Source organism: Cicer arietinum, chromosome 5 (genome assembly GCF_000331145.2).
Source record: "Cicer arietinum cultivar CDC Frontier isolate Library 1 chromosome 5, Cicar.CDCFrontier_v2.0, whole genome shotgun sequence".
Classification (NCBI taxonomy): Eukaryota; Viridiplantae; Streptophyta; class Magnoliopsida; order Fabales; family Fabaceae; genus Cicer; species Cicer arietinum.
The window spans coordinates 55,482,820-55,493,821 of record NC_021164.2 but is presented as its reverse complement, the minus strand read 5'-3'; the positions used below and the strand labels follow the sequence as shown (position 1 = coordinate 55,493,821).

At 31.4% G+C, this 11,002-nt stretch overlaps 1 protein-coding gene across 3 annotated transcripts in view; it reads left to right on the top strand.

Annotated features, from left to right (window-relative positions):
• Window positions 1-5,897: 5,897 nt before the first annotated feature.
• The window catches only part of LOC101510275 (DExH-box ATP-dependent RNA helicase DExH11), a 32,531-nt gene continuing 27,426 nt past the window's right edge, over window positions 5,898-11,002 (top strand). The window contains exons 1-7 of one of the 3 annotated variants that reach the window (XM_012715818.3): window positions 5,898-6,193; window positions 7,631-7,876; window positions 8,072-8,326; window positions 8,442-8,510; window positions 8,746-8,818; window positions 9,019-9,182; window positions 9,312-9,419. In XM_012715818.3, the coding sequence (XP_012571272.1) occupies window positions 6,059-6,193; window positions 7,631-7,876; window positions 8,072-8,326; window positions 8,442-8,510; window positions 8,746-8,818; window positions 9,019-9,182; window positions 9,312-9,419 (1,050 nt within the window). In that variant the 5' untranslated portion in view covers window positions 5,898-6,058. Of the gene's footprint in view, window positions 6,194-7,630; window positions 7,877-8,071; window positions 8,327-8,441; window positions 8,511-8,745; window positions 8,819-9,006; window positions 9,183-9,311; window positions 9,420-11,002 lie in introns of all 3 variants that reach the window. The other 2 variants (XM_004500160.4, XM_073368901.1) reach the window with 2 other exon arrangements.

The window sequence follows — 11,002 nt, the reverse complement described above, 5'->3', positions numbered from 1 at the left end:
TTAGTATCCTCTTGTTTACGATACTCTTCTTCTAAACGAAGGTGATTACCCAATTGCTCAAGTGATATGTCCTCTTTCTTATGTTTCATAGATTTTTTGAAATCTTTCCACGAAGGTGGAAGTTTGTCTATTATGGAGGATACAATAATGGTTTCATCCATGTGCATCTTATGTTGTTTGTAATTATTAAGCATACGTTCAATCTCATGCATTTGTTCAATTACTAATTTATTATCAACCATTTTATAATTATTAAATTGAGAAACAAAAAACTTCTTCCTTGTAGCGTCTTTTTGCATGTATCTTGACTCTAATTTCTCCCATAGTTCCTTTGCAGAGATGCTACTTTGATATATATCGAACAAGGAGTCAGACATTCCGTTGAGAATATGGTCCATGCATATATAGTCATCATTGTCCTATTTCTGCCTTTCTCTTGTTTCTGCTAATGTTTCCACTTCCTTCTCCAGCGGTCTTGTGGTGTTCAGAACATACACCACCTTCAAAGTTATAAGGAGAAATTTCATCTTTTTCTGCCAACGGATAAAATTTCCTCCATCGAATTTCTCCAACTTCACAAAATTAGAAGTCATTCTTTGAGTGATGCAGCCATTGATTGAAAATAGACTCGAACCTAAAGATTGTTGGATCTGTGTTGGTGACAATTGCTGCAAGACTTTAATAGTGAAGTTGTTGATGAAGATTATATGTAGCAAATTCCAAAGCGTGTTGTTACACTAGCCTTTAGGTTCGATTCGCCCCCACCAATCGGATGCAAATGAGATAACCAGCGAATCCCCTTCAGGGTACTTTGGAAACCTTGATATGATTTGCACTATCACACCAAGAATATCTTTCAATAGTATTTTACAAAATAATGTTACCTATTCTTTTCTCATGCATTAGAAAAGAATAAGTTGACTTAGTATATGAAAATGAGTGAAAGAAAATGAATGGCAAATACTTGAATTCGTTGTTTTCCTTCTGTCCAAAGTGACCTTATTTATAGGAAAAATAATGTCACTTGAGAAAGAGTTGCAATTCTTCTTCTGCCACTGTTTACGAAGGGCTATATACATATAATGTTCAGTTATTTACTGAAGCATTGCACTGGTCTGGTGGTTAATCAGTGTTTCTGTTCGCGTGAGGATTTGGGTTCGAATCATTGTTGTGCCTCTTCATTTTTAATAAACAATCGCGTCTTTTCAATATTTTGGAAATATCTCACATAATGTCCATCGATTATGAAGGGTTCCATTTGCAACTAAAGTTGTTGCTAGGTGAGTTGGTTTGTTACCTTATTTAAACACCTAAGTAAAACCACAACTAACAAAACTCTCATTTAGACTTATGACGGGTAAGACCTCAAAGAAGTGAAATTGTAGGCTTCTGCAATGAGACTTTTGATGTACTTTTGAAAATGAAACGGTGTGGTCTATTTGGAAGGGTATAAATGAGTTTGTTTTCAATCATAACCAACTTAAACCGATGTACTTTGGATTGTGGACATCGGTTTAGGTTGGTTATGATTGAAAACAAACTCATTTATACCCTTCCAAATAGACCACACAGTAAGGGTGGACAAACGAGCAGCTACGAGCATATTCGGTTTCATGTGAAAGTGTTCCAGCGGGTTTCGGTTTTCTGATTTATACGGGTTAATCGGAACGGTTGATACGAGTTAGACCATTAAAAATCACATGTGATTTGTGTTTCAAATCCAAACCAGAATAACATATTTCAAATAATGTGTTGAGAAGTTTTGTTTCATATTTTAAAAAATAAACAAGTCATATCTAAGAAGTTTTGTTCCAAATCTAAAAAAAAAAAAACAAAAGAAGTAAAAGTGATAATGAGAGAAGTGAAAAGTTGATAGAGTGGGTCATTGTGAGAAGAAAAAGTTTAACGAGTAATAAATTTACTCTACAAATCTACATTGCTCTAGTAAGTCTTATGCAGATTCGGGCACTGAGGGATTGATTTTTAACACCCGAATTTGATTATAATTATCCGTTTAAAACTGTAAACTACATCATTGACCTGATTTCATCCGCCCATGCTTGCCCTTTTTTTTTTGCAGGTTTTCAATTTCTGAGTAGGGTACATGCCCTCACAATAGATTAAAATTTTAACAGAATTTTGTGGTGGTCTAAGCCATCACAAAATCACAACATTGAAGCATTGTAAGGGCTTAGGCTGCCACAAAATATTGCTGAAATTTTAGTCTATTGTGATGGTTTTTTCAGCCACAACATCACCATTTTTATGAGGGTAAAGACCACCACAAAAGAAACATTTTATGACTATGTAGGCCGCCATAAAAGCAGTATTTTTTTACTGTCTAGACCGCCACAAAAGTCTAGTGTTCTCTTATAAATATACTCATCCTCTCATTTTTCATTTTTACCTTCCCCTAAACTTTCTCTCCACCTTTTCTCAACAAATATTTTTTCTCCACCTTTTCTTTCTACCTTCTCTCTTAAATTTCGATAAAGTTTTTATTTTATATTTTGTTTTCTTAATGTTATTTTTAATTTGAAGTTATTTATTTAATTAATATTATTTGATTTTTAGTTTGACAGTGGTGCAATTGTGTTTATTGCGAAGAATTATTAGTTGTTTGCAAGCTTCAAGTCAGACACTACCCGACATCAAATTAGTTTCTAATGCATTTTAAATATATATTATTGATTTATATAATTACTATTAAAAAATTATATAATTATAAAATATTTTTAGACTTAATATTTTATTTTATAATGTAGAATATATTATTTTTAAAATTGGGTATAATATTATTTTTAAACTTTACTATTAGTTAGATTTGTTAAAAAAAGTACTAATAAAATATTTAAATTGTAAAATTTATACTAAAATTAAAATGTAGTTATTTTTTAAAATGTTGATGAAGTGTAATTTTTTTTATTGTAATTATTTTTGCTATTATGATTTATTATGTTAGTAAAATATAATTTTATTAAGAAATTGTAATTTTTTTAGCAACAAAATAATACTTATGAAAAAAATATTTATAATAATGATCTAATCATAAAATATGTAATATTATAAATATAAAATATTTTTTATATTACTTTTAAAATGCATAAAAAGTTCATCATTCGAAATGTTAGTAGATTTGTCCAAAAAAATTAAAAATGATGTTGTTTACATAATATATGATAAATAAAAATTTGAAACAAATATAAAACTTATTGATTTTAATGTAACTATTTTTTAAAAAACATTATTAAAATTAATGATATTAATAATATTTGTTGGTAGTCATTACAAAGAGTTGTAGTTGAGTTCGTACAAAAATTTATATACTTTTGCCGTATCTATTTTTGTTTATAAAGATTTATTTTATGAAAAAAATTATTAAACATCATTTAAAATTTTATTATATATATATATATATATATATATATATATATATATATAGTCTCTATTATGATTGATTATATTGTTTGTAAATGCTCCCTTAATTGACATATAAAGTATGTCATAATTTATTATTTAGTAATTTGTAAATATTAATAACAAAATAATACTTTTGAAAAAAATAAAGTAATTTATATTTAAAACATGGATCTTATTAATGATCATGTAAAACTTAATTAATTTTCATAATATACATATATATATATATATATACCGTCGTAAACAACATTTTATTAATAAGGTTGAGGAGTTTCTCAATTTTGTGAGAGTGCAAAAGTTTATCGAAGATGAAGGGGATGAGATATCCATGTTATTTATGTCGATGAGATGTCCATGTTGTTTATGTAGAAGACTAGTGGTGGTGTAGTTGAAGATGAAATATAATTTCAAACCATGTTGTCTCCAACACCAATTAATAATATTTTTGAGATACTTTTGTCCTCGGATAATATTCCATAAAATAATGATGGAGGGAGTTGAGCTAATGATCAGATGAATTATTATTATGATTGATGTATTCGAATAATTTTTTGCAAATTTTATTTTTGGTTTGTATGAATATATTAAACATTATTATTTAATTATGGTGTGTTTAAGTTTTGGTTTGTATGATATAATTTACTAATTTTTGGAATATTTTATGTTGTTTGGTAGTAATAATTTAATTAATATTAAGATTATATTTTTATTTCTATATATAATATTTAATTTAAATTTAAAATTATATTAATATGAATTTTTTTATATATAATATCATTTTTTAATATTAGTTTCAAATTTTATAATTTTTTTTAATAAAGTCACACATTTGTGGCGGCTTAAGCCCTCACAAAAGACAGATTTTGTGGCAGCCTTAATCCTCATAAACGCTTACTTTTTTAAACAGTTTTATCATTTGTGGCGCCCTAAACTCTCACAGGTAACAAAAAAAATTAGTTTTTGTGTCTATTTTGGCCACCACAAACCTTTGTGACTAAATGTGCTTGTTGTGGCTTCTTTCCTCCCTTTTGTTAAGGCTTTTGGCCGTCACAAAAGCTTGACTTTCTTGTAGTGATACCTTAAACAACATCTCGTAGTCTCTACTCTATTCTTTTGGGCTTTGGTCTTCATCAGATGGATTATATAGGGCTTGTGTTTTTTATAGAGGGCACAACCAAACCTCGACAATTCCAACTGATAAAAATTAGAGTGTAAAGGGAATGGTTAGACCCGTATCTTAGCCTCCATTTTTGTTGTTGAGATTTTATCCTCTTCATTCAACATATTATAACTCATCTTGATATTTTTGATACCATGTAATTCTTCTTCGAGGCTGCTCTCCCCCTTAATGGTAATTATCTCTTTTCGACCTCTCTTAAGATTCAATTTGCATAAGTGACTACTACTCAACGTGAGTTCCTTACATTCCTTATGAAACAATTAATCTCCTTTTTATCCTCCTTCTACCGAGGAAATTCCACTATATAGCTATTGTCCTCTTTTATAATGTTTTGATCTAAATCTTTAGTAGCCCTTATTCTAAGACAAGCCTACCTAATCGTTGATTGTAAAGGAGTATCCATCAAACATTTTTCCTTAACTTTCAGAACATCCTTTCTATATATGTTACTCTTGAATATATAATTTCAAGTTCCTTTGAGCTAGGAAAATCTAATACAACCACGACTTGATTCATGGCGATGTCTTCTTTTACTGATTCAAGAAGGTCCAACTCTTGAGGACCGAGTCATGGCCTAACAATACCTTGTTCAACATCCACCCTAGAGCTACTAAAATCACAACCCTTAAGCTCTTCCATAAGCGATCGCCAACATAGGTATTACCTGCTCACTTCTTTCTATATACATCTTCTTAAATCTTCATCACTCTGCATTGAGTTTTTATAAAAAGCCTCGCGTCGATTTTAGAAATAGAAAGACTAAAAGTTCATTTTTACAAAAATAAAAAATAAAAAATGAATTTAAGCATTTTCTTTTTTTAGTCAAACATATTAAACTAAAAAGTACTCATTTTCTTCATATACAAAAAACAATTAAAAAAGTATTCATTATGACATATATTGTACTTAAAAATATATGATTAAATATGATACTTAAACTATTAATTTTTGACACAAATTATAATAAAATAATTAATATTATACTAATAAAATAAAATAAAACTCTAAAAAATATTTTATAAAAAATAAAAATAAACTTCTTTATTTTGAGATAAAGAAAAATAATACTATTTGATACTGAAAAATTGTGTCCTGTATTTATATAATAAAATTAATTTTTAAAATTTAAAAAAATAATTATGATTGATTATCACCGCAATTAAAATATTTTTTTGACTCAATAATTTAATATACACCTCGGTAAGAAAAATAAAAAAAAAACGATAAAAAATTTTAAAACAAAAATTAAAAATACTGTCCTTCCAAAAAAAGAAAAATACTTTACTTGCGTTTTGCACTTTCATTTCACGTGTCAATGCCTGTTAACCTTCTGATTATTAGCCCCACCCAAAACCCGCGAAAATCAAAACCCTGCATTCATCTGAAAAATCCAAAAGCAGAGCAGAGTAATTTAACAGTGAATTGCAAGAGCAAAAGAATACAGAGGTGGTTCCTCCAATGGATCCGATCCGGGTATCTAACGAACTTTCTTTCCGGGTCGGGTTTTCCGGCCACAGCGGTCACCTCAGAGTGGAGCCGCTCTCCACGGTGGAACGTCCCAAACCGCAGCAGTCCATTCCCGATTTCATTCTGGTCAGTTCCTCTGCTGTTCCGTTAACGCTCTTGACTCCATTTTCATCCTGTTGGTTTTTACTGCCATCTTCAACACACTATCGTTTTCAATTCCAACCTAATTTTATTATTTTTTCTTCCAATTATTCCGTCTTTGTTACCTTTCTACGTGCTCACTTATCTCATTAATCATTATCTTTGATTTATAACACAATTGAGTAATTAATTAATCATTATTTGTTCTCTCTCTTAGTTATTTTAGCACCAGGGCCTTAAAGATTTTGGAGACCCCTCTTTAAACAATTTTACTCATAAAATACTGATTATAGAACCCAAAAATGTAGACTACATTTTAAAAGGAATTTCACTATTGAAGTCATTCTTTTAAAATCTAAAAATCTAATATCAAGTTAAACTTAACAAGTTCATAATATCTGTCTGAAATCAACCATTTCATACACATATCACAACATCCTAACATCACAAAATTTTTAAGGGGCCTTCCCTAATTTGGATCATGCACGGTTGCACAGTTTAATTGCCGGCCCTGTTTAGCACATTCAATAATAAATTGTATGAGATTTATTAATCTGTCACTTATATTAGAGACAACCAATATTTGAATAAATTACTATTGTTTCCTGATGTAATACATTGCTGTCAATTAGTGGCTAAAGTGGTGTTATAGCAACCCGGCGTAGCAGAATTTTATCAAAGTTTCATTTTTATTGATCCATACCTGACAACACGATGTGCAGTTGGTGTAGGGTTTACATAGAGGACTGGTTTTTTGTTTCAATTGATAAATATAAAAGAGTTGGCAATTTCAATATTTGTGATTGATTTGTGCAGTATAAAATAACTAGTAGTAAAAATAGAGATTTAGATGTTCACTTACTTACAAACCCTATGCTGTTGACTGACAATTGGTTATTAATATTTTATTATAGGATTTTGGGATTTTGTTTTGTTCAATGTTCAATCATATCCAATGTAACACAACTTTAATTATAGTCTAGATGTATGGTTATTTTGAATTAAAATTAATTTTGTTTCTAAAACTTGTTTTTGGTTAAAAGGGATAACAAGTAAGTTTGCTGCATGTTAAAAAACTTGACTATTTTTTTTTTTATCAAATTTGCTTTTAAAGTAAAAAATCAAAACATAAATGTCTTTAATTTCACCTCAAAGTTCAAACTCAATTTTAATAAATTTTACAAAATCAAGTTTCTTCAAAACTGGCATTTGTCAAATGCTCACCCAAATCCAAACTTAACCTTTTTGATTATTTTCACCCTGTTGGCGTTGTAGTTGGCAAATTTAGATGGTTGGGTTATGTCTTTTTGTAACCCCGCCTTCAGACCTTTGACCACATTGGTTTTTATTATTTTCTGCTAATCTTTGAAACCTTGGGTTGGATTTTTATTTTCATTTGTAACCTTTGCCTACTTATTTCAGCCACCTGCATTTCCTAGGGAGACACCTGAATCCATAAAAAAGTTTATAGAAGAGACTCATCTCCAGCCAAGATTGGATCCAGATGAATTTGCCCCAGAAAAAGTTGGGAGGCAGTGGGAATTTGATTGGTTTGACAGGGCTAAAGTTCCTCTTGAGCCATCAGTGCCACGGACTGTGGTAGTTCCAATTTGGGAACCACCATTTCGACGTCCAGTGAAAGAAACCTGGAAGCCAAAGTTTGAGGAGGTGTGAGGTGCTTCTATGTGTAATATATGCGTGTTTCCAATTAATGATCCATTTAGTTTAATGCAACATTATGAACTTTTGCACATTCTGTATCTTTGTTGGAAAGATTTAGTTAAATTAGAATAGACTTAGTTTTAAGTTGCTCTTAAATGATTTTTATTGCCTTTATGACTGGTACCTATAATGTTGCATTAGGTGAGTGTATCTGATCTAGCATCAGGAGCTGTAGAATCTGGACCATTACCACGCACTTCGGCGAAGGATTTTGTCAGGGGAAGCATCAACAATCGCCCTTTTCGTCCAGGAGGTTTGGATGACTCGCAAAATCTAGAAAGAACTCTTCCACCCGGTGCTTCTAATGGTGAATGGGTGCGTGAAATTTTAAATGGTGGCCCTGCGCAGACAATACCACCTAGTCTAAAGCAAGGATTAGACTTTGGTGCGCTCAAGGTTATTTATTTATTATTAATTTATAAGGAAAATTACTACTTGTTTTACATTTGATCCTATTCGTAAGTTGAAATTTGATACAACTCATGCAAGTTCTGTTTTATGTTATTTGCAGCCGTATCCATGGTCATGGAATGTTTACAAGGAATCCAATACACCAAAGAGCTCATTAGATGAAAATTTGGTTAGTTATCCATCTTAACATTTCTGGATCTAAATTTGTGATAGCTGTTTAGGTTTATATTCTTTTAGTTTACATTGTAGAGCCCCTAGTACCTATGCGAGATGGTGCTAGTGCTACTGCTAGTACCAGCGATATTGTCAATTTAAGAATGTGCTTTGCTTGATTATATTGGTTATTAATCATATCATATAAGTATACACGGCCCTGCTTTCTTATGTTGACCACTGGAATGCAGAGTGGATTATCTATACAGTTTGATGACTTATTTAAGAAGGCTTGGGAAGAGGATGCTGTTGGAGAACAAGAAGGTGGTACTTGATGTACATTTACAACTTTTTGATAACTGCTGTTCTTTTAATGTACATTTTAGGTTTGGAAATCTTTGTGTTTCCCTATAGCCAAAGGAACCAAACCTATGCAAGTCTGCAACCAAATCTTTGCTTGACCAAACTCTTTTTAACCTCTTTTGTGGTTAATGACAATGCTGTTTATTAAGGTCATGTATCAGAAGAGGAGACCGTTACATTGGAAGCTGAAGTTGATACGACTGAAGTATCCAGCAAAGCTAGCGAGAGTGGAATTTCACTTGATGATATTTTATCAGCTGATCCAGAAGGGTCAAAACTGCATTTGGATGGATTTAGTGATGAAGTTGGACAACAGCCGAAGCTAGTAAGCGATTATGCAACATTGTTGTCATGATTTGTGCTCAAAATAACGTTTTATCTTTCTCGTTATGCATCATTATTTTCCAGCTGCTTTTCTGGCAATTCTTGAGATAGGAAAGCTATTATTTGGCAGGCTTGGGCTAAGCGTGAAGCCAGCAAACAAATTGTTGATTGCTTTCATGAACTTATTCCTGACATGGCATTGGATTTTCCTTTCGAATTGGATGCATTTCAAAAGGAGGTATTGACCATGCTAATCATCCTCTTATTATGATTGAAGCTACAAATATGAGTATATAATGACTGTTCCATAAACATGACACAAAAAGAACTAAGGAATAAAATCAATTATGTTGGAATGTTTCTCTTCACTACTCCTGTTCTAGGATGGAAATTGGAAATTGATCTTTACACCTGCATTACCCTCTACTTATGTGACAATGTCCCCAACAGGTTTTCAAGTAAGCGACTGATTGTTGAGGTCTGCACTCTATATTGATTTGATGTTGCAACCTTGCAAGAAACTACCAATGACATTCTGCTTTAAACCGTTCATTTCATACTTCCATTCCATTTCATCCTTACTATGATACAAGAGTGTTGTATTGGATGGAGATCTCCCTTTTCTGCATGGCTTTTATTTTTTCTATGACTCACTTTTTAATTTTAGGATTGTCATTCTTAAAATTTGAGTTGGGCCCTACGCAACCTCCACAAAAACACTTTGTCAGGCCATATCTCATCCAATGTGGGACTCTTAACAGTCATTATTAGTAATTATGTGCCTTAGTCTATATATTGTATATTTTCTTTTGTAAGGTCATTAAAGCGAAATAATATCTAGTTTCTGTTGAAGTTGTGGGATTTTAGAGAAAAGGAGGAGAGAAAATAATAAGGGTTTGAATATTATTGATAATAGCTTTTATGCTAACTTGATTACAATAGACTCAATACTAATCTCTATTTATAGAGAAACATAGACTAAATCATAAATTAGGAATAAATCATAATAATAATGAGAGCTATTCTAAGATTCTCTATGATTATAAATTGATCATAGAAAATAACTCAAGATACTCTAATATAATATAAAAGATATTATAAGATATTTTCTAATATTCTAACACTCCCCCTCAAGCTAAAGCTTACTAAGCTTAAGCTTGCTACAAGAAAACAATGTTTTGCTCGACAAAATAATAAAAAGGATGGAGAGGCAACTCAGGGATGCATGTGAAGTCGGAGAGAATTGCTATAAATATAGTCTAGCCAGATAGTATGATTGATCATCAGCCTGAGAGAAATTCATGGTAGGCAATTGAACAAAGCAAGCTCCGTTCTTCTAAAAACTGCATTTGGAAGCTTCAAACCAATAATAGTGGAGACTCAAAATATTTACGAATCTGCTTCAAGGAGAGAGAGGCGTGCTTCAAGGAGAGAAATGCAAGGCCAGTGCATCTGCGACAAATTGCCAAGATAAAGTATGTCATGAAAATAAAAGACACCGTTAGAATAACCACCAAGGGAAGAAGTCATCACTAATATAATTCATATGTGGAAAAAGAGACACCACCGGAATGATTGTCGGTGGAAATAAAAGCCATTGTTGGAATCTATTAGTAAGAACTAAATTGCATGACAAACACCAAAGAAGAAGCAGCGCAACTCTAACGAAACGAAGCCATGATCGATCATCAAAGTAAGAAAATGCGTCCAAAATAGGAGAGATAACGGCTGTTTGAACAATGACACATATTTTCGTTGATCAAAATTGGAGAGTAAGGGCATATCTGGAACCATCGAAGAGAGAATAATCATGCACCAAGA